Below are 26,607 nucleotides of genomic sequence, written 5' to 3'. Positions count from 1 at the left end.
TATATACGACGGGCTTCTTTCAGTGTCCGTCTACCAAATCCACTCACAAGGCTTTGGTCGGCCCGAGGCTATAGCAGAAGACACTTGCCCAAGGTGCCACGCAGTGGGACTGAACCCGGAACCATGTGGTTCGTAAGCAAGCTACTTACCACACAGCCACAATAACAGAACACACTTCAAGAAATGTGTAGAAACATAAAACCTACACGAAGCAATCGAATATTACACGACAGGCATACACATAAACACATACACACACCTGTGTGTGTGTGTGTGTGTGTGTGTGTGTGTGTGTGTGTGTGTGTGTGTATGATGAAGAGAATCGAACGGAATGTGAAAACGTGTTATCTTACAAAAAAAGGCGTCGAGCTGGCAGAAACGTTAGCACGCCGGGCGAAATGCGTAGCCGCATTTCGTTTGCCGTTAAGTTGTGAGTTCAAATTCCGCCGAGATCGACTTTACCTTTCATCCTTTCGGAGTCAATAAATTACGTACCAGTTACGCACTGGGGTCGATGTAATCGACTTAATCCGTTCGTCTGTCCCCTCTATGTTTAGCCCCTTGTGGGTAATAAAGAAATAGGTATTTCGTCTGCCGTTACGTTCTCAGTTCAAAATCCGCCGGGATCGACTTTGCTTTTCATCCTTTCGGAGTTGATAAATTACGTACCAGTTACACACTGGGGTCGATGTAATCGACTTAATCCGTTCGTCTGTCCCCTCTATGTTTAGCCCCTTGTGGGTAATAAAGAAATATATCTTACAAAAAAAGCTTTTTTCTCCCTCTCCAATAATAAAGAACACTGCATACCAGTGTGTTGACCATTACTGGACGCAAAGAGCATAGAATATAGCCTGACTATAAGTGAGCGATTAGGAAATCACAGTGCAATTAATGTCAAATTTGTTTATTCCCAAATTATTGGTCATTTGTTTATAAGCACTATGTTTTTGTCAGAAAAAATGGATGTCTGAGAACCGTGGGGCTTTTGTCCGAGGGGTTTTTGTCTTTGGAAGCTTTTGTCCTACACTTCCCTTGATTATATTAATATTAAACAGATAAATAAAATAGTAGAGATTGTGTATATATTATATGTATTATATAACTAACCTGGGACAGCATTAATGTCACCACATCATAGCATTGCCTGAAAGTTAAGGAAAGAGGAGAGGAAAATATGAAAAATACAAAAATCAGAGAGATTAGATAATTGATAATTATTAGGTAATTAGAAAATTGGGTCACCGTAACTTAATTACAGCAATTATTACACTCACCGCCCCCCAAATATTTAGCCAGTACACACCCTACACAGTAGAACAGTGATATATACACCTGCATCAACAAAGAAATGTATATATGGTACATAGAACAAGTGTTATATAAACATGAAATTTAGGAGGGAAAGAAGGGCCATGGACCCACTGCATTGACTGGTATTGTATTTTATCAAATTTGCAAAGATGGAAAGACAAGCTAACCTTGGCAGGATTTGAACTCAAAACATAAAGAGTCGGAAGTGAATACCACAAAGTATTTTGTCCAACACAAGAACAGGAAAAAAAGAGAGTATAGTTTATTATTAGATATTACTGGTTTATTACTGGATATTACTGGTACAGTTTATATTGACCCCAGACTGGTAAATACTCTGACAGGATTTGAACATGGAACATAAAGAAACAAATGTAAATACTGTAACAGGATGTTTCTTTATTTAGCCCAGGGTCAAAAGATAGAGGGAATTACAAGAGAGAGAGAAAGAGAGAGAGACAGACAGAGAGGAAGAGCGAAAGCAGTTTTACATGTGATGAAAGGATGAGAAAGGATTTGAACCTGTAATGTTGAGGTAATGAAGAATGAGATGAAGTAAGGAATTTAGTCAGGCAACAACAACAACAGTTATGGTGATGATTAATTAATGAAGTTGATTCTAGTGTTATTTCAGTGTGAAAGACAGAAGGAGAACAACCCCATGGTGGGATTATGACATGAATGACTGAATGAAAAAGATACAAACATTACTGAAAACAATAAAAGAAACAGATTTGGATATTCCAGATCCAATGGAGACTTACTCCCGAACTGCCACATGCAGTGGTGTGTTTCCATCAATGTCCAAGACATTGGCATCAATACCTTTGTGGTTCAGTAAGAGGCGAACTGTGTCTGTGTGTCCCCAGGAACAGGCCCAGTGTAGAGGTGTGCTCCCAAAGAAGCTATTTCGTTGATTCACCTGAGAAAGAAAAGAAAACATTCAAAAATGTATATATATATATATATATATATAATTATAATAAAAGGGTTATTTGCAACAAGTTGCTTAAACCACATGCCGAAAATATTAGAAATAGCAGTCGAATGACAGTTTCGGCAGTACTGTTTTTTGTAACTCACGTGGTGAGATTTTGGAGGGAGATACGAATTCGCATGTCTATATAAATGTGGATATGCTAGCGGACTGTTATATCGTTCGATGTCGCCTGGTCGGATATATGATGGGTGAGTTTTTTCCTAGCATTTCTAGATTTATGGGAAATATTATGTTGATAAGGAAATGAACTTACGATTCTAATCCAGAAACGATCGTCCATAATTAATCCAAGTAGACCGTGTGATTTCGTTGTCTTCCTTCTTTTTACCATATACAGGTTACAAATAATGTTGTTTGTGGAGACTTATTTTTGTAGTAATAGTAATAGTAACTCATTCGTCTGCTATTTCTAATATTTTCGGTATGTGGTTTAAGCAACTTGTTGCAAGTAACCCTTTTATTATAATTATATAATTTTTACCGAACATGGTCCTATCCATACCGAAAGACTATTAGGTGAAATTTATTGATTTTATTGAATTAATTATATTTCACCCTTTATATGTATTATATATATGTATATATATATATACTCAAAATAAGCAACAAGAATATCTTCCGTAATTTGGTACGATCATTTCATGCTACATCATTTTATTAAACATTGTAAGTATTACAACAGTTTTTAAATGTTGAGCAATCATCAGCCATGTATAGAGGTTTTCCAATAATACATATTTTCATATTTATTGATAACATTATAGAGAGGGTAGATATATAGACAGAGATGTCGATTCGAATTTTAAGATCATTAAGGTAGTAGAGTTTATCTTCTGACTGAAGAATATATATATAGATATATATATATATCACCATGATCACCGTGACCGAACGGGCTATCAGATGTTGTTACACATCGCTGGTCACAATGCGCTTCGTATTGTTTTAGCCTTCAAATGACGCCACCCCGCTGGCTAAGGGAGTAGGCCAACAGAAGAAAGAATGAGAGAAAGTTGTGGCGAAAGAGCACAGCAGGAATCGCCCACCGCCCCCTGCCGGAGCCTCGTGGAGCTTTAGGTGTTTTCGCTCAATAAACACTCGCAACCCCCGGTCTGGGAATAGAAACCGCGATCCTACAACCGCCAGTCCGCTACCTTAACCACTGGGCCATTGCGCCCATATATATATATATATATATATATATATATATATATATATATATATATATATATATTATATATATATATATGTATATGTATATATATATATATATATATTATATATATATAAATATATGTATATATATATATATGATATATATATATAATATATGTATATGTATATATATATATAAATATATGGTATGTATATATATATATATAAATATATGTATATGTAATATATATATATAATATATATATATATATATATGTATATGTATATATGTATATATGTATTATATATATAATATATACATATATACATGTATACATATATTCATATATATATATAAATATATATTATATATGTATATATATGTGCACATTCACACACATATATAATCACAGCACTAACCTTAACATTTGTTTGTAATAAAGCTGCCACAACATCTTTCCATTCTTTCCCCTTCCCCGCAGCCAAATGGAGAGGAGTCCAGCCCTTTTCGTTCATCGCATTCTCATCGCTGCCCCGGGATAATAAGATCGTAACCACTTGAAGTTGAAACCTGAGAGTAAAAATCAAAAACTTTACACACATTGACATGTTTACATTAAATATAAAATTATTCCCAACACAAAAATAAAGCCATCAAAATCGTATACATATATACATACATATATACATAAAAAATATATATATATATTTGGAGTTTACAAAAATAAAACGGGTGTGTAAACCACAAATAGATGTATTAGTTTAACGGTCGGGAAGTGTGAAAGTCTTTTACGTTTCGTGCCTACGCTCTTCATCAGAAAGAAACAGAGAAATAAGCAGAGAGAGAGATAATAAAAAAGTTTCAGTCGCTAGCGATCAATCATGGCGAATGCCAGACAGAGGTGGTCAGACAGGAGAGCTGGAAGGAAGGAGAGATAATAAAGTAGTGGTGATCCCAAAACGAAGGCGCGCGTGCGTGTGTATGTGAGACCGTGAACGTACATGTGGATAGGGGCTGGTGACCTTGATGCGTGCGCGTGTCCATGTGTAGGTTTGTGGATGATGTTTTGGGTGCTGGGGAGTGGTCAGTGCTAGTGTATGCAGGGTGGTGTGGTGTGGTAAGGTTGTGTGTGGTGTGGTGGTGTGTGGTGTGGCGTGGTGGTGTTGGGGTGTGGGTTTGGCTCGGGTGGGGGCACAAAATTGTTTTATATATATATATATATATATATATATTTATATACGCACACACACACGTACATGCACAGGAGTGGGGCTGTGGTAAGAGGCTTCCTCCACAAGCACATAGTCCCGGTTTCAGTCCCATTGCGTGGCACCTTAGACAAGCGTCTTCTACTATATCCTTTGGCTGACCAAAGCCTTGTAAGTGGATTTGGCAGACAGAAACTGAAAGAATCCGATATATATATATATGTATATATATATATACGCATATGTATATGTATATACTCTTTACTCTTTTACTTGTTTCAGTCATTTGACTCCGGCCATGCTGGAGCACCACCTTTAATCGAGCAACTCGACCCCGGAACTTATTCTATCGGTCTCTTTTGCCGAACCGCTAAGTAACGGGGACGTAAACACACCAGCATCGGTTGTCAAGCAATGCTAGGGGGACAAACACAGACACACAAACACACACGTGCATATATATATATATATATATATATATATATATACATATACATATATACGACGGACTTCTTTCCAGTTTCCGTCTACCAAATCCACTCACAAGGCTTTGGTCGGCCCGAGGCTATAGTAGAAGACACTTGCCCAAGGTGCCACGCAGTGGGACTGAACCCGGAACCATGTGGTTGTAAACAAGCTACTTACCACACAGCCACTCCTACGCCTATATATATATATATATATATATATATATATATATATATATATATATATATATATATATATATTTATATCTTAATATATATAATATATATATACATATATACGCTAAATATATGTATATATATACGCTAGATCATATACGATCTAACTACAAAGAAAAAATGTTCTCCAGAGAAAATTCAGCGAACACCAGAATATAAGCGGGCAAGGCAGATGAAAATTTTATAAAAAATCAAAAATTAATCGTATACCGGTTTCGTCTGTTACCGAATAAATTACTTATGTAATCCTTCGTTCGCAGAACTCGTCAGTACGATCGTTCCAATTTCAATATAATTTGAAAAACTAAACATTAGTTCTCTATATAAAACCAGACATGTACTTAGTTCTACCGATTACATTGGTGTTATTTTCAAATGTCTACGTTCTGGCGCGCTAAATTCGGAAACATAAACACACACACACTAGCAATGCATCCGGGTATTATGATCAACAACCACATTGTATTATCTGTGCTTTTCTTATGGACGGAATCGTCACAGCTGATGTATAGGGAACTGGATTATTGGTGGGAAATACAATTTGCATGGGTTTGCATGAAAGTGCTTCCTGGTCTTAAGAAGGATCATAAACTATGTATTGTTTCATCGTATAAATGGAGGTTACAACGATTTTGTCCAAAAATCACGTTTCCAAAATTGTGATTTCCCCCCATCCTCACCGTAATTTCTGAATTTTTAACTGGGAAATATAGATTTTAAAATGTTTAGTTTTCCTTAAAGTAATACTCAATGTCCCTCCCACATCAACGACCTGCTTTCAAAAAGCTAAAACCTTTGAATATTTCCTTTCGTCTGATGTTTCACGCATGCGTAGAATTGTATAGAAATAGCAGATTTAACAAATACCAGACCACCACCTGAAAACCCGACATGTTAGGAACAACAGGTAGAAATTACAACCGTGTTTCGTGGTCTGCTACCACAACAACTCCTTTATAGGATCCAGTTAGCTCAAGACATCATCAGGACGAACCACGTCCGGTTTCGGCCCCTACTCCTCTACCGTTTTGACGTGGCGGCCCTCCCCATTCGGAGGTTTCTTCAGCTCCGGTGTTGGGTGCATGTCTTCTTTCTTCTTTTTTCTTCTGTTCTCTGGCCTCTTCGATGTATCGTCAGCGAGTGTCAGCCGGTGACTGACTGACTTGTCAAATCTTTCGCTTTAAATACCTGGCGCTAGGCTCCAGCAGGCAACCCCAGCAAGTTATCATGTGACACTGTCTCACTTTAACTGACTAGTGAAGGCGCGAAGTTTTAGCCTGCGCATTCTCTAAACGACCGTCACCTGTCAGTCAGCGAAGCTAATTCAGTGTCAGCTTGTCTCATCTAGTGATGCTATTTTCCGCCGGCATATTATGACTTTCATGCCATTTTCGGTCTTCCCGCTTCAGCCATATATAGAAAAAGACATTATTTCTGAAGAAACTTCCCGTTTTCCAAATAGCTTTTGTAAGTCGTGAGGTATTGGATGGATATTTGTGAAGGAGACTTTAGTGCTTCGTTAAGATAAAATGAAACAGAAAATTCTTCAAGATTCGTACTCTGTTTTTTTCTCTGCGTATTACCAAGAAAAAAAAATGAAAAAAGTAGAAAAATGAAGAAATTGGAGTGGAAGGGGAGATAATTAAAATATTGAGAACGTGTTTTGGGGGTAAAATCCTAATTTCCTGTATGGAAAAAATAGGAATCGGAAGAAATTTAGGAGAAAAATGAGGCGCGGAGACAAAAGGTAAACGACAGGATTTCTGGGAAAAGTTACCTTTTAGTTTATATTGAAGATCGGTATTTTAAATACACTGATCACAAATACAAATTACAGAATAGAAAAATGTCATTTCAATTGGATTTGAGCTGTAATTTTACGCGTGCTTACAGCAAGACATAACATAGTTCGTACAAAAGTTTTACTGTGTGTGTGTGTGTGTGTATGTGTGTGCGTGCGTGCCTGTATAAGGGCGTGTGTGTGTGTGTATTTGTGTGCGTGTCTCTATAAGGGCGTGAGTGTGTGTATGTGTGTGCGTGCGTGTCTGTATAAGGACGTGTGTGTGTATGTGTGTGCGTGCTTGTCTGTACAAGGGCGTGGGTGTGTGTATGTGTGTGTGTGCTTGTCTGTGCAAGGGCGTGTGTGTGTGTCTGTGCCAAAAGAAGTTATTCTATGGCATTCTTTCGATTGAGGCAGCAAGGCTGTCAACTGGATCATATGGTCGGTCATATGACTATTCGTTAATTTCCGTAATTTTTTTTATTTCTTTATGCTTTGAAGAGAGCAAAAATTGAAAGTGAGAAGAAAGTCAAAGGGCGACATTTGCTTTGAAGTGAGAGCAGAAACTGAAAGAGAAGAAGAATGAAAGATGTATGTACGTGTATGTATGTATGTGTGTATGTGTGCGTGAGAGGGAGAGAGGGAGAGAGAGGGAGAGAAAGTGAGTGAAGGTATGTGTTGTCATGTGTGCTTGTATGTGCTAGTGGCACTTACTTGCTCTCGCTCTCTCTGTTTTTCTCTCTCTCTCTCACACATATTATTTTTATATATACGTACATAAATACATATGCATACGTTTTTGCTTGTATATGTGCCTGAGCGTGGCTGTGTGAGAGAGAGAGAGAGACAGACAGACAGATAGTGAGTGACTGTATTTCCTCATAACATACAGAAATGGATGTCTTTTAGTGAAGTTTTTTTGGGTTGTGGCTTATTTTAATACAATATCTATGTGTACATTTTAATAAATGTTTCTCTGTGTAGACTTCTACGTATGTGCGAAACATCGGACGAAAGTGAAACATTAGAAGCACATCGAAATATTGCGCGAAAATGACTTCAACATTGTGTGTTCCGACCTCGTTTCCGAGGTTATTTTAGTAATAAAAAAGAGTTGCGCCAAAAACATAATTTATTTGATAGGCTTTATATTCGGTCATCCCATAAATAATGCGGTTTTTATACTTCGTTTATTTTTAAAAACTGAGATAAACAAAATTCCTTTTTAATTTAAAATATACACTCCTTCATTTTCTACCTGTCATGCTCTTCTATCTGTCAGGTAGAATTGCAAGGCACCCTTTCCAAAGTTCACATGTTCTGACCTCGTTGACAGAATTCATATTTTTTCCTGTCCAAATGATTTTGAAGACTGCGGAATAAATGACAGTCAGATGAGGCAATGTCCGACGAATATGGGTTTAGTATCGTTTCCCATTCAAACTACTCCTGCCTTTGGAATGTCATTCTTGCTGTATGTGGCCGAGCATTATCCTGATGGAAGTACACCTTTCGTCTTGAAAGCTAGCTGGCATTCCTGGAACCACATTTGAGAACCACGTTTATTGTCCAATCTCCACTTATTACGTTAATATTCCTTGCACTTTCCGTTGCTTTGTTGCCTTTAGTGAAGTCATAAAGCAAAATATGCTGAATATGCTCCTTTGTCACTTCCATTATAGCTTTCAAAAATAACTGTTTAAATTGAACTGTACTCTTCGGAAACTTGCAGTAAGAACAAGGACAGAGTAAGATTACCACCTGCTTTTGTAGCAAGTTGATGCGAGTAGTTTATCCCGTTCCCCTCCTATCTATATTTGATGCAACTGAAAAACAAAAACACATTATTATGATACAATATATATATATATATATATATATTATATATATATATATATACATATATATATATATATATATATATATATATATATATATATATATATATATATATATATTTAGCGTCGCCTAAACATCTTTCACCTGCGCTGCCTCCGGAAAATCCTCCGCATCCAATGGCAATCATATCCCCAACAAAGATGTCCTCAAGCAAGCAGGAATACCAAGCATGTTTGCACTCCTCACACAAAGACGTATGAGATGGCTTGGGCATGTTAGCCGTATGAAAGATGGCAGAATCCCCAAGGACATACTCTACGGAGAGCTTGCTAGGGGTACTAGGTCTGTGGGAAGACCCTTCTTACGTTACAAGGATGTTTGCAAAAGGGACATGAAGGCCTGCAACATCAATATTAGCAATTGGGAAGCAGTTGCCAGCAACCGAGGAGATTGGCGACGTACCGTAAAAGAGGCAATACAAAGGAGTGACAGAGGGAGAGAGGAGAAAATGGAAAGACAAGAAAAGACGTCAACAAGAAACTATGACATTACAACCAGCCAAGAACAGTCTTCGCTACATTTGCGGTACCTGCCAGAGGGAGTGTTTGTCCAGGATAGAACTACACAGCCACAGCAGGAAATGTATCAGGACATGAAATGTTAAAGTCGGACTAGACTATTTTATGCGAGACAAAAAGGATGCCAACAATATATGTATATATATATTAAAGTCAAAATGAGGGTGAAAAATTGGATATTAATTTAATAACATCAATTTAACACCAGTGGTCTAGCATATAAAAAACTGAGATTCAGTAAATAGTATTCATACATAAATATGAGAGGGGAACCACTACGTTGAAGCCCTTGCGCTAAAAAGAGATCCGCAAAATAACAAAAATATAGATTAACCCCAAACAATTGTTTCACTGTTAATAAATTATGCAATTTTACTTACCCAACTCAACTGCAGCTCATCTGTGAGATCCTCATATAAAGATATAATTTGTCGAACTCCATGCCTGATATCAACACGAGGTCGAAAATACATGTAGTTCCACCTATTACATCTACGGTTATCTTCAAAAGTCCTCGTTCAGGCGCGTCAAATTATCAGAAATAAATACTGCATAAATAATTCACTGCAGTAGTTTTCGCCGGTTTGAGAACATATTAATTTAAAATTAAAGTCAAAATTGCATAATTTATTATCAGTGAAACAATTGTATGGGGTTAATCTATATTTTTGTTATTCATTTGTCTTGCTCGCTTACGTTCATGGTGTGCTAAATTTTATGGAGAACAATTCTTAGTGGTTGAGAGCTTTGCAGATCTCTTTTTAGCGTAAGGGCTTCCACATAGTGGTTCCCTCTCATATTTATGTATATATATATCTATAATATATATATATATATATATATATATATATATATCTGTAAAAATATGTGACAATTATTCAATAGCCAAGATAAAACTCTGAGTTTCGGATGCCGAGGTGGAAATCCACAACACCATCTCTTCGGTTATCTGGCCACCTCGGCATCCGAAACTCAGAGTTTTATCTTGGCTATTGACTAATGTCACATATTTTTACAGATAAATTTCCTCTATTTACATAATATTGAGGTCTCATTTTTTTTATTATCTACCGTTTTTACTAATATATATATACTTAGATAAACTTAGATATTTTCGACCAAAGATTGGTCCAAGCCATGTCTAACTTAATAGCACTACCTGATAGGATTATCTAAATCCTGTTTAAGTCAAGTTTTGTTTATGGTCCATTCAAGTAGTGAGTTTTTGTTGGGTGAGTTGTATCCAATTATGGGTGGCTTATCTGGTATTCCTTGAAGGAATCTATCCAGACTCCGTTTAAAGTTGATGGGATCCTTTTCCTCTTTGATCTCTTTCGAGACAATGTTAAATAGGGCAGGGCCAGTTGAAGAAAAGAAATTATGTTGCAGTGTACATGTATGCTGTGATCTTGAATTGGGCGGGGGACGTATGGCCCGTGGTCCCAGTCTTGGATGAATCTTGAAGCTAATATTCAAGTCGTTTGGGCAAAGTTGGCGGTATATTCTCCATATCGTATATAGGGAGAATTTACAAAAACAAAACCCAAAAGACGAAGACAGGTGGTGTAGACAGCAAACAGATGTATTAGTTTAACGCTCGGGAAGTGAAAAAGTCTTTAACTTTTCGAGCCTACGCTCTTCCACAGAAAGGAACACAGAAAGAAACAAGAAGAAAATAATATATATATATATATATATATAGGCGCAGGAGTGGCTGTGTGGTAAGTAACTTGTTTACCAACCACATGGTTCCGGGTTCAGTCACACTGCATGGCACCTTGGGCAAGTGTCTCTAATATAGCCATGGGCCGACCAAAGCCTTGTGAGTGAATTTGCTAGACGGAAACAGAAAGAAGCCCGTCGTATATATGTATATATATGCGTGTGTGTGTTTGTGTGTCTGTGTTTGTCCCCCTATCATTGCTTGACAACCGATGCTGGTGTGTTTATGTCCCCGTTACTTAGCGGTTCGGCAAAAATGACCGATGGAATAAGTACTGGGCTTACAAAAGAATAAGTCCCGAGGTCGAGTTGGTCGATTAAAGGCGGTGCTCTAGCATGGCCGCAGTCGAATGACTGAAACAAGTAAAAGAGAGAAAAAAGAGAATATATATATATATATAATTTAACAAAATAAGGGCAAAAGAAAAATTCTAATGCCCAATATGCCGAAAAAAAGACAAAATTGTCAATAACCATTATAATTTATGCGTCTCGAAACAAGCCGATAGAAATTTTTTAAAAATCCGTTATTACCGTATTCGTCCCAATTTCGGGGTTAATTCATAAGAATTTTCCCCTCCTCGGCGATAAATACGTGAGATATAAGTGAAATACTTACTCATACCCATGGAAAAAGCAAGCACTAAGTCCTGAGCAGACCTAAGTACCCCAAATATATTTGTTTCGAGACGCATAAATTATAATGGTTATTGACAATTTTGTCTTTTCTTCGGCATATTTGGCATTAGAATTTTTCTTTTGCCCTTATTTTGTTAAATTATTTATAAATTTAACCTTTAAGGTATTTTTTGATATGCTGGCCATTGATAAAATTTTTTTCCCGAAAAAAACTTTATCCTACATTAGTTATATTTATGTGACCTCGTGAGTACCGCTGGCGATTTTTTTCCTCTGTCTTCCCTTCTCGGGATCCTTCCTTCTCCTATGTTTCCGACGAAGAGCTCCGCTCGAAACGTTAAACCCTCCTTCTTCCCTTCTCTCCTGAGCGTCCAATAATACTTTATTTGTTCCACGTCCTCGCGTTGTTGTTTTTTTGTTTTTCTGTGTTTTCTTGTTTGGATTAACTATATATAAATATATATATATATATATATATATATATATATACATATATATATATATATATATATATATATATTATATATATATATATATATGTGTGTGTGTGTGTGTGTGTATTGGGTCTCAAAGATTATCTTCAAGAATAAAATAATGTTTTGATAGCAAATCTCCAAAAGAGTTTTTGGTTGCTACTTTCATGTTGTCATCATGTCATACTGCATCTTTGGATAGTTAAACTCTCTGGAATTGGAAGAACTTTAGGAAGAAATAAAAATCTAAAGATTTTAGTTAATTCTGAACTTACCCAATCACCGCATAATGTAAAGCAGTGGAACCGCTTCTGTCTCTCATATCTAAATCAGCTCCGGCATCTATGAGGAAGTTTATTAAATGTGTGTTGCCCAGTTCAACAGCAGTCATCAAGTATGTTTTACCGTTTGAATCTGATTGGTTAATCTGAAGTGAAGAGAGTGAGGGCTTTTGAAATAAATTAAAGGAAACAGAGAGAGAGAGAGAGAGAGAGAGAGATAAAGAGAGAGAGAGAGAGAGAGAGGCAGACGGAGAGTAAGGCAGATGCATGAGTGAACATGTTGGAGAAAAAGAGAAAGAAACAAGGACAAGAAAGATGGACGAAACGCACACACACATACACATACACACACATACATACACACACAAACACACAATCACAAGCGCGCGAACACACACACACATCTGTTTCTTTATTACCCACAAGGGGCTAAACATAGAGGGGACAAACCCTGTTATATAATACTTTCACTTTAATAGTTTCAGTATTAAAGTGAAAGTGTCTGCATTACAAAAGAGATATGTTTTTGTTTCACTTTTAACACGTAATACTGTAATAGTGGAGAAGATATGATATTGCTGTGGGGTCGCCCTAGGGAAAAAGTTAACATTATTTTTGCCGATAACACTCCCCGGACCTTAAGTAAGGCATGTGTAAAATTTGAATGAAATTGGTTGTGTAGTTCTCAAGTTTTAGGGAAACACACAGACAGACAGACACACATTCTCAGTTTTATATATATAGAGATTCGTTTAAACTTTGGCTTGTTTCAGTCATTCGACTGCTGCCATACTGCAGCACCGTCTTTAGTCGAGCAAATCGACCCCAGGACTTATTGCCTTTTTAATCCTTTTTGAGTTGAGGAGGCTGAAGCCTCCTCGACCACATCCACCTCTCCCTTTGACCGGGTAGGGGAGGTGGCATCTAGTGACTGTTCCAGGACCATACCATGGTCCTGGGGGCAGTTCCTTTTAATGTGGCCTGGCTGCAGGCACGAGTGACACTTGGGGGGACGTCCCTCTAGTATCACCGGATACCTGCAGCCAGCCATTTTCAAGAAATTTGGAAAAACTTGATCTGTTGTGGTCGATGGGGTCCACAGGGTCAAAATCGCTTTTGATCCTTCCCAATCGACCGCCGACAATACCCTTACATTTAAGAGCCTGGGCCCGCCATCCCCCAGTCCCCGTCGGATGGTATCTTCAATCCAATCCGCTTCGGTGCCCGGGGGGAGCCCACATATCCAGGCTCGTATTAATTTTTTTCCACAATATGACGGGAGAAACAGTATTTCCTTGCCTTCTAAAGGCTGACTCGCAAACTGGCGAGCTTTTTCCCCGTTGTCAAACAGCAACCATACGGTTGCATGTTTGACACCACGGGATATATATTTTAAAGTGGACAAATGTTCTTTAAGTTCAATTTTTATGACTTGTTTTGGGAAGACGGTGATGGAATTAAGAACTTTAGAATAAGTTCTAAGTACCACCATCTTCTCCATATCTTTTAACCACTGCTTAGGCGGGTTAATTTCCCACACTAAGACAGAGTTTTTCTTTTTAAGTTCCTTCTCTGCCATGTCAAAAAACAGTTCAAAAGTAGTTCAAAAGACAGTCTGCCAAAAAATTAAACCGAATAAAAATAAAACAAAATAAAAGAGGAGGGGAGGACACTGAAATTAAAGTAATGAAAAGAATGAACCAACATTTAGAAAGAAAGAAAAAATAGAAGGGAAAAGTAAAAGAAAAACCTCACAAATAGTACAGATAGGGAATCCTTTGTATAATACTCCAAAAAGGTAATCCAAATGGCTTATTCTTATTTTTGTGGCGAGATACGCCCAGCAGAATTTACAAAATGAATTTTCAAGCAAAAATTCTCAATTCACCGTTACGGTGATGAGAACCCAATATTTTGCTCTGTATAGTGAGCCATAATTGACAATTTTTCTTTTTGTTCTTTTTTTCTATTCGCGGAGCCGAAACTCACATCTCACTGTAACAGTCCAGACCAACTAGTGTTGCATTCTGGTTAACCGGAAGTAAGCAAGCTACTTACCACACAACCACACCTGCACCTATATATATAAATATATTCTTTTATTCTTTGGCTTGTTTCAGTCATTTGACTCTGGCCATACTGGAGCACCGCCTTTAGTCGAACAAATCGATCCCAGGACTTATTCTTTGTAAGCCTAATACCTATTCTGTCGTTTTCTTTTGCTGAACCGCTAAGTTACTAGGACATAAACAAACCAAGACCGGTTGTCAATCGATGGTGGGGGGACACAGACACATAAACGCACACACACACACACCAACACACACACACAAAATTCCTCTCTCTCTCTCCTCTCTCTTTCTCTCTCTCTCTCTCTCTCCCTATATATATATACTCTTTTACTTGTTTCAGTCATTTGACTGTGGCCATGCTGGAGCACCGCCTTTAGTCGAGAAAATCGACCCCGGGACTTATTCTTTGTAAGCCCAGTACTTATTCTATCGGTCTCTTTTGCCGAACCGCTAAGTTACGGGGACGGAAACACACCAGCATCGGTTGTCAAGCAATGCTAGGGGGACAAATACAGACACACAAACATTTACACACATACATACATACATATATATATATATATATATAATATATATATATATATATATATATATATATATAACAGGCTTCTTTCAGTTTCCGTCTACCTGATCCACTCACAAGGCTTTATATAATATAGATATATATATATATCTATATATATATATACTCTTTTACTATTTTACTTGTTTCAGTCATTTGACTGCGGCCATGCTGGAGCACCGCCTTTAGTCGGGCAAATCGACCCCGGGACTTATTCTTTGTAAGCCCAGTACTCATTCTCTCGGTCTCTTTTGCCGAACCGCTAAGTGACGGGGACGTAAACACACCAGCATCCATTGTCAAGTAATGCTAGGGGGACAAACACAGCCACACAAACAAATACACGCATATACATATATACGACAGGCTTCTTTCAGCTTCTGTCTACCAAATCCACTCACAAGGCATTGGTCGGCCCGGGGCTATAGTAGAAGCCACTTGCCCAAGATGCCACGCAGTGGAACTGAACCCGGAACCATGTGGTCGGTTAGCAAGCTACTTACCACACAGTCACTCATGCGCCTATAATGTATCAAGACAATTTTCTTTGTGTAGATTCATTTGATTGCTTCGAGTTCCGCCGTGGATTTTATAGTGTGTGGTGACCATAGTTGGGGGCAGTAGTCCAAGCGGCTGAAGATGTATGTCCTCGAAAGGATCATCAATGTCTCCTTTTCTCCTGTTTTGAAAGTTCGGAGCATCCAACCAGTCATCCGGCTGCATTTTATTACCAAATTGAAAAGATGCATCTTTGCTCATGTCAGTGCCCAGGTCACGCATTAATTTTGATTCAGGGATTTCAAACCCTCCTGGGCCAGTGTATCCTGTCTGCATGTTTAGCTTTGTGTGAGGGCCTGGAATTTTCCTGCATTAAACTGCATGTTGTTGTCCTCAGCCCATCTGTATATTGCGTCCAACTCCTGCTGCAAATTTGCAATATTTCCAGGATTTTGTATTATCTGAGAGACTTTCGTGCCATCTGCATAGCTAGCAACGGTGCCTATCTGAGCAGCTGAGGGCATGTCTGAGAGAGGCACTATGAATAGCAGTGGCCTTAAGACAGTGCCCTATGGAACACCTCTTGCTATTTGTGTTTTCTTGGAGGTGACTGCATTGGCCACCACTGCCTGACGTCTATCTTTTTGAGAGTTATGCAGCCACTCTCCAAGTTTTCCGCCTATGCCTAAATCACGCAGTTTGTGACATATCATACCATGGTCGACTTCGTCAAAGGCTTTGCAGAATCGAGATATATCACATCCACATTTGAGTCATTCAGCAGCTGTTCTAACACCCAGTCGTAGTGTTGCAGGAGCTGTGTTAGACAGCTTCTACCTGGTCGAAATTCCTCCTGGGTGTCAGTCAGCAAGTAATTTTCTTCGAGGAACTCGATTAGTTTCTTGCTGACTATTTGTTCCATGACTTTGCTGATGTGTGAGGTCAGAGAGAGAGAGGGAGAGAGAGAGAGAGAGAGAGAGAGAGAAAGAGAGTGAGAGAGAGCTATAATTCTTAACATCTGCCCTGCTTCCTCCCTTCTGGATAGGGCATATTATCCCTTCCTTCAGTTTGTCTGGAAGCATACTACTTCCAAGGAAGCTCTGAAAAGAAGCTGCAGTGGTTTTGCAATGGCTCGCTTGAATGATTTGAGAAGGACCACTGGAACTCCTTTAGGGCCAGCAGCTGAGTTTGTGTCAACCTCATCTATGGCCAGTATTACATCTTCAGTGTCTATGCACTCAATTTTTGCCACTTTGGCCACAGGTAAAGTATCAAGGAATTCTGCTGGCTTGTTCACCTGCCTGTGCCCCAGCGGTGTAGTGAACACTCTTTGGAACTGTTCGTTCAGTATTTCACACACATATATACTCGTATATATACATACATATACATACATATATATATACGCATATATATATACATACAGATACATATATATATATATTACATGTATATATATACAAACATATATATACATAAATATACATGCATCTATATATATATAAATATACATATATATATATACACATATATACCTATACATATATATATATATATATATGTATACACATATATATATATACATAAATATACATACATAAATATATATACATGAATATATATATATATATTTATATATATATATATACTTATATATATATATGTATACACATATATATATATATACATAAATATACATACATAAATATATATACATGAATATATATATATATTTATATATATATATACTTATATTTACATATATATGTATACATACATATAAATACATACACACACACACATATATATATACACATACATATCTGTAAATGTAATATGTGACAATTATTTGGTAGCCATGATAAAACCCCGAGTTTCGGATGCCGATGTGGAAATCCACGCCGCCCTCTCTTCAGTTTTCCAGCCATCGGAAAAATGCTATGAAAAATGACCATTATACAAAGGGAAATTACTGTGTGATTGACCGTTATTAAGACAAAAAAGCTATTTGAATGACCGCTAATTAAGGGGAGGGAGTAAAATAGTTCATAGTATTCGCGTAAGCGCGCCTGTTCATACCTGCACATGCGCGGCCGCACACCCACGTGCCTACACCTAAAAGTATACATTCATCCGCCCTCACTTGAAAACGTACATATTTGAATAATCGTCACATATTACATTTACAGATAAATTCCTCTATTTACATAATATCGAGGTCTATTTCATTCTTTTGTTATTTTGCCATTTTTATCAATATACATACATCATATATATATATATATATATATATATATATATATATATATATATATATATATATATATATATATTATGGCTGCCCCCTCGTTATCGAGTATGACCATTGCACGAAGCTTAACTGTTCCTGTGATCGAATGTGACTTTTTTTAGCCCAGCTAAAGATCTACAATGTCTTATACAAAATGGGCAACTATATATATATATATATATATATATATATATGTATACATATATATATGTGTATACACACACCCACACACACACATATATATATATACATATATATATATATATGTACGTATATATATATATATATAATATATATATAATATATATATATATATATATATATATATATATACAAAGATATAAATATATACGTATATAAATACATGTATATATGTATATGTATATGTATATACATACAAACATACCTATATATATATATACATACATGCATATACATACATATAGAAACATGTATATAAATACATAGTGAAAATGACTGAAATTGAAAGTATATAGTGAAATTATTATATCACATTACATTAGAGATGTTATTGTTTCACTTTTGACATGTAATACCGAAACAGTGTACGCGATGAAAGATTCCTTCGTGCTCGAATTAGGCAAGAAGTTTAGAATTCGTTTGGTCAAAGACACTTCATGGAACTTAAGTAATGCGTGTATAAAATTCGAATGAAATCGGTTGGGTAGTTCTCGAGTTTTAATGATACACATATATATTTCTTTACTACCCACAAGGGGCTAAACACAGAGGGGACAAACAACGCCAAACAAACGGATTAGGTCGATTACATTGACCCCAGTGTGTAACTGGTACTTAATTTATCGACCCCGAAAGGATGAAAGGCAAAGTTGACCTCGGCGGAATTTGTACTCAGAACGTAGCGGCAGACGAAATATTGCTAAGCATTTCGCCCGGCGTGCTAACGCTTCTGCCAGCTCGCCGCCCTAGGATACACACATATAGACACACAGGAAGACAGGCAGGAAGACCGACTCACATTCTCTGTTATATATATATATATATATATATATATATATATAGCGATGTAAGGATATCGCAAAGGGCCTGTTTCGTGGCCCAAAGTTTCGAGTTCTTTTACAGGGTTTAGAAAATCTGAAAGTCCGCTGCATAAGTGTGTGAATCTGAGAGTGGAAAATGTATAAAATCATATTTAACTGATCCACCTGTATTTGTCTTACCCAACTATACAGCACCTCCATAGTGGGCTTCATTTAGTTTCGGTCTATCAAACCCATTCACAAGAATTTGGACGGCCTGAAACTATAACAGAAGACACTTGTCCAAGAAGCCATGCAATGGGACTGAACCCAGAACCATGATGTAGGGAATACTCCATTGCAATATGTGAACTCCTATTCAATCACCTCTGGCATGCTTCTAGCTTTGATTAAGTATTTATAAAAACTAGCAAAGATGATGATTAGAAGAAAGAGGTGAAGAACGAAAGGAAATATTATGGACAAATACATGTGGTTAGTTTGGAAGATTTCAAAAACTGAAGTTGTGTGTGTGTCTGTCTACTCCGATTTAGATTCTTAACTATTCCCACATTTTGCGGTGCAGTTTATCCAAAAGCGGGTATCTTATAGTCGTCATTCATATCGAGCCCTTATGGGTATTAGCGCGCGTCTACGATGAGTCTACGATTAAAAAAAAATACAAACCCGAACAACACCGGGCGATACTGCTAGTCGTATATATATATATATATATATATATATATATATCTTTATATATAAAACTGAAGTTGTGTGAGAGTCTGTCTCCTCCGATTTAGATTCCTAACTACTCCCACATTTTGCGGTGCAGTTTAACCAAAAGCTGGTATCTTATAGTCGTCATTCATATCGAGCCCTTCTGGGTATTAGCGCGCGTCTACGATGAGTCTACGATTTTAAAAAAATTACCATCATTTTTCCGCATTTTTAATCCATCTTTTGCTCGGTTTATATAAGGGAAGTAACTCTCTAAAAGTGCTTATATAGTTATTTCCCTTACAAACCTGAGCAACGCCGGGCAATACTGCTAGTTATGTCTAAATTAATAAATAAATTGCCAACTTTGAGAAAGCAATACAAAGAACAACTTACGCTTCCTGAATATTGTTCTACCATGTTTTTCGCACCATCCATGTCACCGGCTTCAATTTTTTCTATGATTTCTGTGAGGTCCATGTCTTTTAAATAAAAAAATGGGAAAAAAGAAAGTTTATAAAAAAAAACCTTATAAAATGAGGTAAACAACAAAGGCGCAGGAGTGGCTGTGTGGTAAGTAGCTTGTTTACCAACGACATGGTTCCGGGTTCAGTTCCACTGCGTGGCACCTTGGGCAAGTGTCTTCTACTATAGCCTCAGACCGACCAAAGCCTTGTGAGTGGATTTGGTAGTCAGAAACTGAAAGAAGCCTGTCGCATATATGTATATATATATGTGTATATATATGTATATATATAATATATATATATATATATACATACACACAACACACATATATATATATATATATATATATAATATATATATATATATATATATATATATATAATATATATATATATATATATAGGCGTAGGAGTGGCTGTGTGGTAAGTAGCTTGCTAACCTCACTGACTAAAGAGTGACTTTGCTTACCTTACTACGGTTTGGACGCGTTTTGTTCCCGGTAAGAGTTTTGCTGTGTTGTTAATTGTTGAATTTTACTACTGAAAATTTGTTTTTGAACGTTGTTGAACTGTCTTGTTCTCCGGTTGAACTGTTAGCCATTGTGGCTTTTTCATCTACGTGACTATATATAGTCTTGCCAGACTATTTTCGTGCCCCTCCTCCGAATGGGGGTGGGAATTGAAATTTTTTGAACTATTGAACTGCTTTGGAAGAAAAACTGGAAGAAAAAGTATCGTGGAGACCGAGAAGCGGACCGTAGTGTTTAAAACCTTCTGTCCACAAAGTAGAAGGTTCAAACACTTTGAAAAAAACACCATCGAGAAATGCCTGTCCCCGATTTGGAAGGACATTGTGTACGTCGCCAGGGGACGGGCATATGGCACTGTGGATGTCCGCTTCTCGGGGGAAGAGGTGGCCCGCGGGCATTCTGTGAACCCCCTAAAAACCAAGGAGGTGGTACTTTTCCCAAGCTATAGGGGACGCAGGACGTCCCGGGTCAGGATTGCAGAAGCCCCGCCGGAAGTAGATCCGGTAGAGGTAGTGGCCTCCCTGTTATATAAAAGGACGGACAAAATTAAAATACTACAAGTAACATGCTCTGCCCCGCTATATTGGCTTGGGCGAAACATTAATATAATAATTCAAGGAACACTGGAGGACCTGCAGCTCCTTCCTGAGAGAGTGCTCGTGGGAGAGAACGTAGCCCTCAGGGTACAGGTCGAAGGCCGAAGACCCACCTGTTACGCCTGCGGCAAAAAGGGCCACATTCTTGTAGACTGTCCAGACAAGCAAAAGAAACCGCAGACACCAGGCCCCTCAGATAATAAAAAAATCCCTACCCTTGCAAACTCACCCACCCCTACAAAAACAAAAAATCCCACTCCTGCTGTTACGGTGCCAACCCCAAAACAAACTGAAGAAAAAACCCAGCCCTCGCACTCACAAACCCCTACATTATTAAAACCTCCCACCCCCTTAAAAACTGCGGCGCCTATTGAACAAACTATTGCTACCCCAGACGATACCATGGAGGTATCAGAGGGGGGATTTACAACAGTTCGTAAAAGAATTCGTGCATCATCCCCGTTCACATCCCCTACAAAAAATAATAAAAACAAAGACACACCACAGACACGAAAAAAAAAATCCCGCTCAACTGGCCCAGAAAAAGAAGACAAAAAAATGAACTCATATTAATTGAATTCGACACACAAAGCAAATACATAAACGATATTGTGGTTCCGCATCAGTCAGCAAGACTGTACAACAAATACAAAGATCGAAACGAGAGATATGCGTGGATTGCGGAAACAACGTTCAAACAATTAAAAGACAGAAAACCAAACGCCATCCGGCATATCGCGAACTTGCCGGACTATCTGAAGAAGGAGGAGAAAGAAGGGGCCCACAAATGTGTGCTGAGGTCGGCCCCAACCTCTCCAACGAAATCTAAGTAGAACTTTTACTTTTTGTAATGGCTTCTCTTAACCTTGGTTGTTTAAATGTGCGTGGTCTGAGTTCGAAGTGGAAGCAGGCTTGTTTCCTCGACGACCTCAGATCACATGATATACATGTGATGGTTGCTACAGAGACCAAGCTGGACAGCCTACAAACCTTCTCGCCTTTCCTGAATGGCTGCGAGAAAATCATGTCACCTGGCCAGACCGGAGGGCGAGGGGGTGTAGTGGTACTGATCCGTAAAGACTTGGCTCTGCAGACAAGTACAGTCTATGTAGACCCAGAAGGTGGGCTGGTCGTCCTTGATGTGACATACAGCAGTAAGGCCTTCAGGTTGATCGGACTCTATGCACCTTGTGCTAGAGGTTTCCAAACTGATTTTTATCGGCGCCTAGAGGGCTTTCTCGTGACGTCGAAGACTTTAGTGATATTAGGGGACTTTAATGCTATCGTTGACGTACACATCGATAGCGTTGGCTCGATCTATAGGAAAGTGAACTCACGTCTCGTGGATCTGCTTAAGCGGTTTCAGCTGGCAGATCGTTACAGACTTGACCATCCGAACGTCCCAGAGTGGACCTGGATGAGTGGCAACGGAAGGTTCAAGTCTTATCTAGACAGGATAGTGATAAGAACTAGAGATAAGTCTAGTTTTAGTTGTCCACAGCTCGTCCACAGCTCGTCCAGGTGCCCTATACTGACCATAGAATGGTCACGTGTAGACTGGACATAGATAGCACACTTAAGATAGGAACCGGCTACTGGAAGCTGAACAAGTCTATTTTGACTCGCGAGGCATACCGTAGCCGGATTAAGGTGTTAGTGCAGAGGGCGTTAACCGGAGCCGTGGTTAATAACCGGTGGTGGTTCGCCCTCAAAAGAGCCATTCGATTCGAGTCCATTAGATTTAGTAACAACTAAGACTAGATAGGGCTAGAATAGAAGGGCAACTAGTTAAGAACTTAGAGGAGGCGTTGAGGTTGGGCTCTGCATCTCACATTTTAGCGGCGAGAACGGCATTAGACCGTCACCTCAAAACCAAACATGAGGGATGTAGAGTTCGGGCTAAAGTACGAGCATTGGGCCGTGAGGGAATTAATGTTGCCGGATGGGCCCGTACGATAGAAACACAGCATAGCAACGATGCCACAATTGGGCCTCTTGTTGATGAAAACGGATGCACGATCAAGAAGCGGGACGAGATGTGTGAGGCACTTCACAAGCACTTTGCCGAGTTGTTCGGGAGGTGCGGGACGCTGGATCATAGTGAGGCCCTTAGGGACTTCCTGTCTGGTGGCCCGCGCCTCTCGACACGAGAGGCTGAGTGCTGTGAAGGGCCAATCACAGCCGAGGAAGTAATCGAGGTGTTGGGCAAGTGCCCCGGGGAGAAGTCACCGGGTCTCGATGGTCTGCCCTATGAATTTTATAAAAGTATGCCAGACTTGTTCGGGCACCTGCTGGCTAGCGTCTACGCCAACTGGCAGCAGAATGGGAGAATTCCCAAGTCTGCGAGCCGGGGGGCGGTGACGTTGATCAGGAAGGACCCGAACAAGGGGGACGAGATAGGGAACTTCAGGCCCATAACTCTGTTGAACACAGAGTTAAAGATTCTGGCCAAGGTGCTAGCAAAAAGGTTGGCGCGGGTCGTGGACAAACTTGTCGGGGAAACGCAAACGTGCGCTATCCCTGGCAGAACAATCTACGACAATCTCCACCTTATACGCTACTCCTTAGAGAGGGTGGGGAAGCTTTCTGTCGCAGGGGGAGCACTGGTACATTTAGACCAGTCCAAAGCATTTGATAGGGTCGACCATCGGTACTTGGCGGCGGTCCTCGGAGAGGCTGGCCTAGGCCCGACCTTTCGAGGTTGGATCGCTGCTTTGTATAGCGACATCGAGTCTGTAGTCAAGGTGAACGGTTTCTTTTCGAAGCCGTTCAGGATCGAGCGTTCAGTTCGTCAAGGGTGTCCCCTGTCCTCGCTCCTATACGTATTGGCTCTTGAGCCTTTGCTGCGGAAGTTGGAGGCACTAGGGGGCGCGCCGCATGATCTATGGTGTGGAAGGAGGGAGCTACGGCGTATGCGGATGACACCTCCATCATCGTGGCAGACGAAGGCCAGCTTCCAGTGGTGGGGAAGAGGCCATCAAAAGCTACGAGGCGGTGGCAGGAGCAAAGGTTAACAAGGACAAGTCGGTCGTTGCAACTCGGCACCTGGAGGGGCAAGCCGATGCCGTCCAATAACGTCGTAGTAGGGCGTTGGACGGAAGGTCCTGTTAAGCTGCTCGGAGTCTGGTTCGGGCCAGACCTCCAGATTGAGAAAAATTGGAGTGAGGTGGCCAACATGGTGACCGCTCTAACCCAAACCTGGTCTGGGCGGGCGTTATCCCTGCTAGGAAGGCGGAAGTGGTGCAGATGTTTATAGCATCAGTAATCACCTACCGTCTGACCGTGGTGCCTTGCCCCGATTTGTGGCTGAACAAGTTGGGAGAGAATCCTTTTCCGATTTTTGTGGAAAGGAGGAAAGCCACTTGTAAAGCGCTCTGTCTGCTGCCAGAAACGCTAAAGGGTGGGCTAGGGATGCCTTGGCTGAGGATGCGAAAACTCGCGTTAAGGTTGAGGCACCTCTGGCTTACCTGGATGGAGAGCAGGTGTGGTCACCGCACGTCCGGTTCTACTTTCCCAGTTAACATCCCTAACGGACATCGGTGCATGGATCAAGCGGAGACCTAAACTGAGTGAATGGCATTTGGAGTGCCGTCAGGCGCTCCAGCTACTCTCTCGGGTGGGCAACGCCGGCAACAGGAATTCCACCACGGATTTCTATAGCGGGTTAGTGGAGGTTAAGTCCGAAGACGCCTTGAGGGAGACGCTGGGCTACGATGAAAATCAGTTGGTCAACCTGTTCCGGAGGACGTTCGGGCCGAGGTATCTGGATAATTACCAGAAATCCCTGGCCTGGCAGTGTTTCCGTGCGGCTTTACCTGTTCGCGACAAGCTGTCAAGGCACGGTAGTGCCGTCTCGCCGACATGCCCGCGATGTGAGCAGGATAGGGAGACCGTCTTGCACGCATTCGTGGAGTGTCCGGAGTTATTGGGACTGATAGCTTTTGCTGAACAAACTGTTGTCAGTGATGGGAAGAGTACAGCTCTCAGCTGAGTCTATCATCGAGATTGTGCCGCCCCTTTCCTTAACAGGGAAAGAAAGGCTTGTTTTTCTGTGTAGTAGACATACTGAAAGAAGAAACAGTATGGAAGACGCGTACGAAAGGTATAGTGACAGGCACCTTTGTCTCCGGCCAGGGGTTGATTAACTTTTTTAGTTACCACCTCAGTAGCAAAATCAGTCTGGAGAAGAGGTGTCTGTCACGAGATATGTTTTGTGAAAAGATGGAAGCTGTGGCATGCAAGTTGGGTATGTTTGGCACCAGGTAAGTGTGACCGGATCAGAAAGTAAAGGTTCTACCCGGATGGCTGGGTGTCCGTCCTTCGACATGATCATTAATAATATTTTTAAACATTGTCTTCGTAAAACTCATTGTTTATAATCTTATCCGTAATTTCATTCGAAAATTTTAACTGTGTTACGCTACTTCACCCTTTATATTTGTCTGTCCTTGTTTGTCCCCTCTTTGTAAATGCCTAAATGGCAAATTATATGAAATAAAGTAGCTTGCTAACCAACCACATGGTTCCGGGTTCAGTCCCACTACGTGCCACCTTGGGCAAGTGTCTTCTACTATATCCTCAGACCGACCAAAGCCCTGTGAGTGGATTTGGTAGACAGAAAAACTGAAAGAAGCCCGTCCGTATATATATTATATATATATATATATATATATATATATTATATATATATATATATATATATATATATATATATATATGCGTGTGGTGTTTGTGTGTCTCTGTTGTCCCCCTAGCATTGCTGCTGTGTTTATGTCCACGTTACTGGGCGGTTCGGCAAAAGAAACCGATAGAATAAGTACTGGTCTTACAAAAGAATAAGTCTAGTTGCTCGATTAAAGGCGGTGTTCCAGCATGGCCGCAGTCAAATGACTGAAACAAGTAAAAGAGTAAAAGAGTAAACAATATACAGAAGTTGATGGTTCTAAAATCTTGAATAAGAAAACTTAAACATCGGAAAATTAGTTTATTGAAAGTATTATTTAGAGCTGAATGTTCTTCGTGACACAAATAAACCTAGCAACAATCATCGTGTTGCGTTTTTTGGTTAGCTTCATTACTCTGCTTCTAACTGTTTGATTGCTGGAATGTGCAGTCTGTTGACCAGCTAGGTGGAGACACTGTACATCATGAGCTATAAATCAGTGGATCATTTTCTAGCT

General features: G+C 39.5%; 1 protein-coding gene across 1 annotated transcript in view; it reads right to left on the bottom strand.

Moving 5' to 3' along the window:
• LOC115215066 (putative ankyrin repeat protein RF_0381) overlaps positions 1-26,607 on the bottom strand; it is a 70,558-nt gene that overhangs the window by 29,411 nt on the left and 14,540 nt on the right. Inside the window, exons 2-6 of the mRNA XM_036505445.1 lie at positions 20,231-20,316; positions 12,689-12,840; positions 3,890-4,040; positions 2,079-2,236; positions 1,111-1,147 (exon numbers count right to left, since the gene is read on the bottom strand). Coding sequence (XP_036361338.1) covers positions 1,111-1,147; positions 2,079-2,236; positions 3,890-4,040; positions 12,689-12,840; positions 20,231-20,314 — 582 coding nt within the window. The 5' untranslated portion in view covers positions 20,315-20,316. The remainder of the gene's footprint in view (positions 1-1,110; positions 1,148-2,078; positions 2,237-3,889; positions 4,041-12,688; positions 12,841-20,230; positions 20,317-26,607) is intronic.

This window comes from Octopus sinensis, linkage group LG8 (assembly GCF_006345805.1).
Source record: "Octopus sinensis linkage group LG8, ASM634580v1, whole genome shotgun sequence".
Lineage (NCBI taxonomy): Eukaryota > Metazoa > Mollusca > Cephalopoda > Octopoda > Octopodidae > Octopus > Octopus sinensis.
Note: the sequence above shows the minus strand (reverse complement) of the source record. Positions and strands in the feature narration are given on the sequence as shown.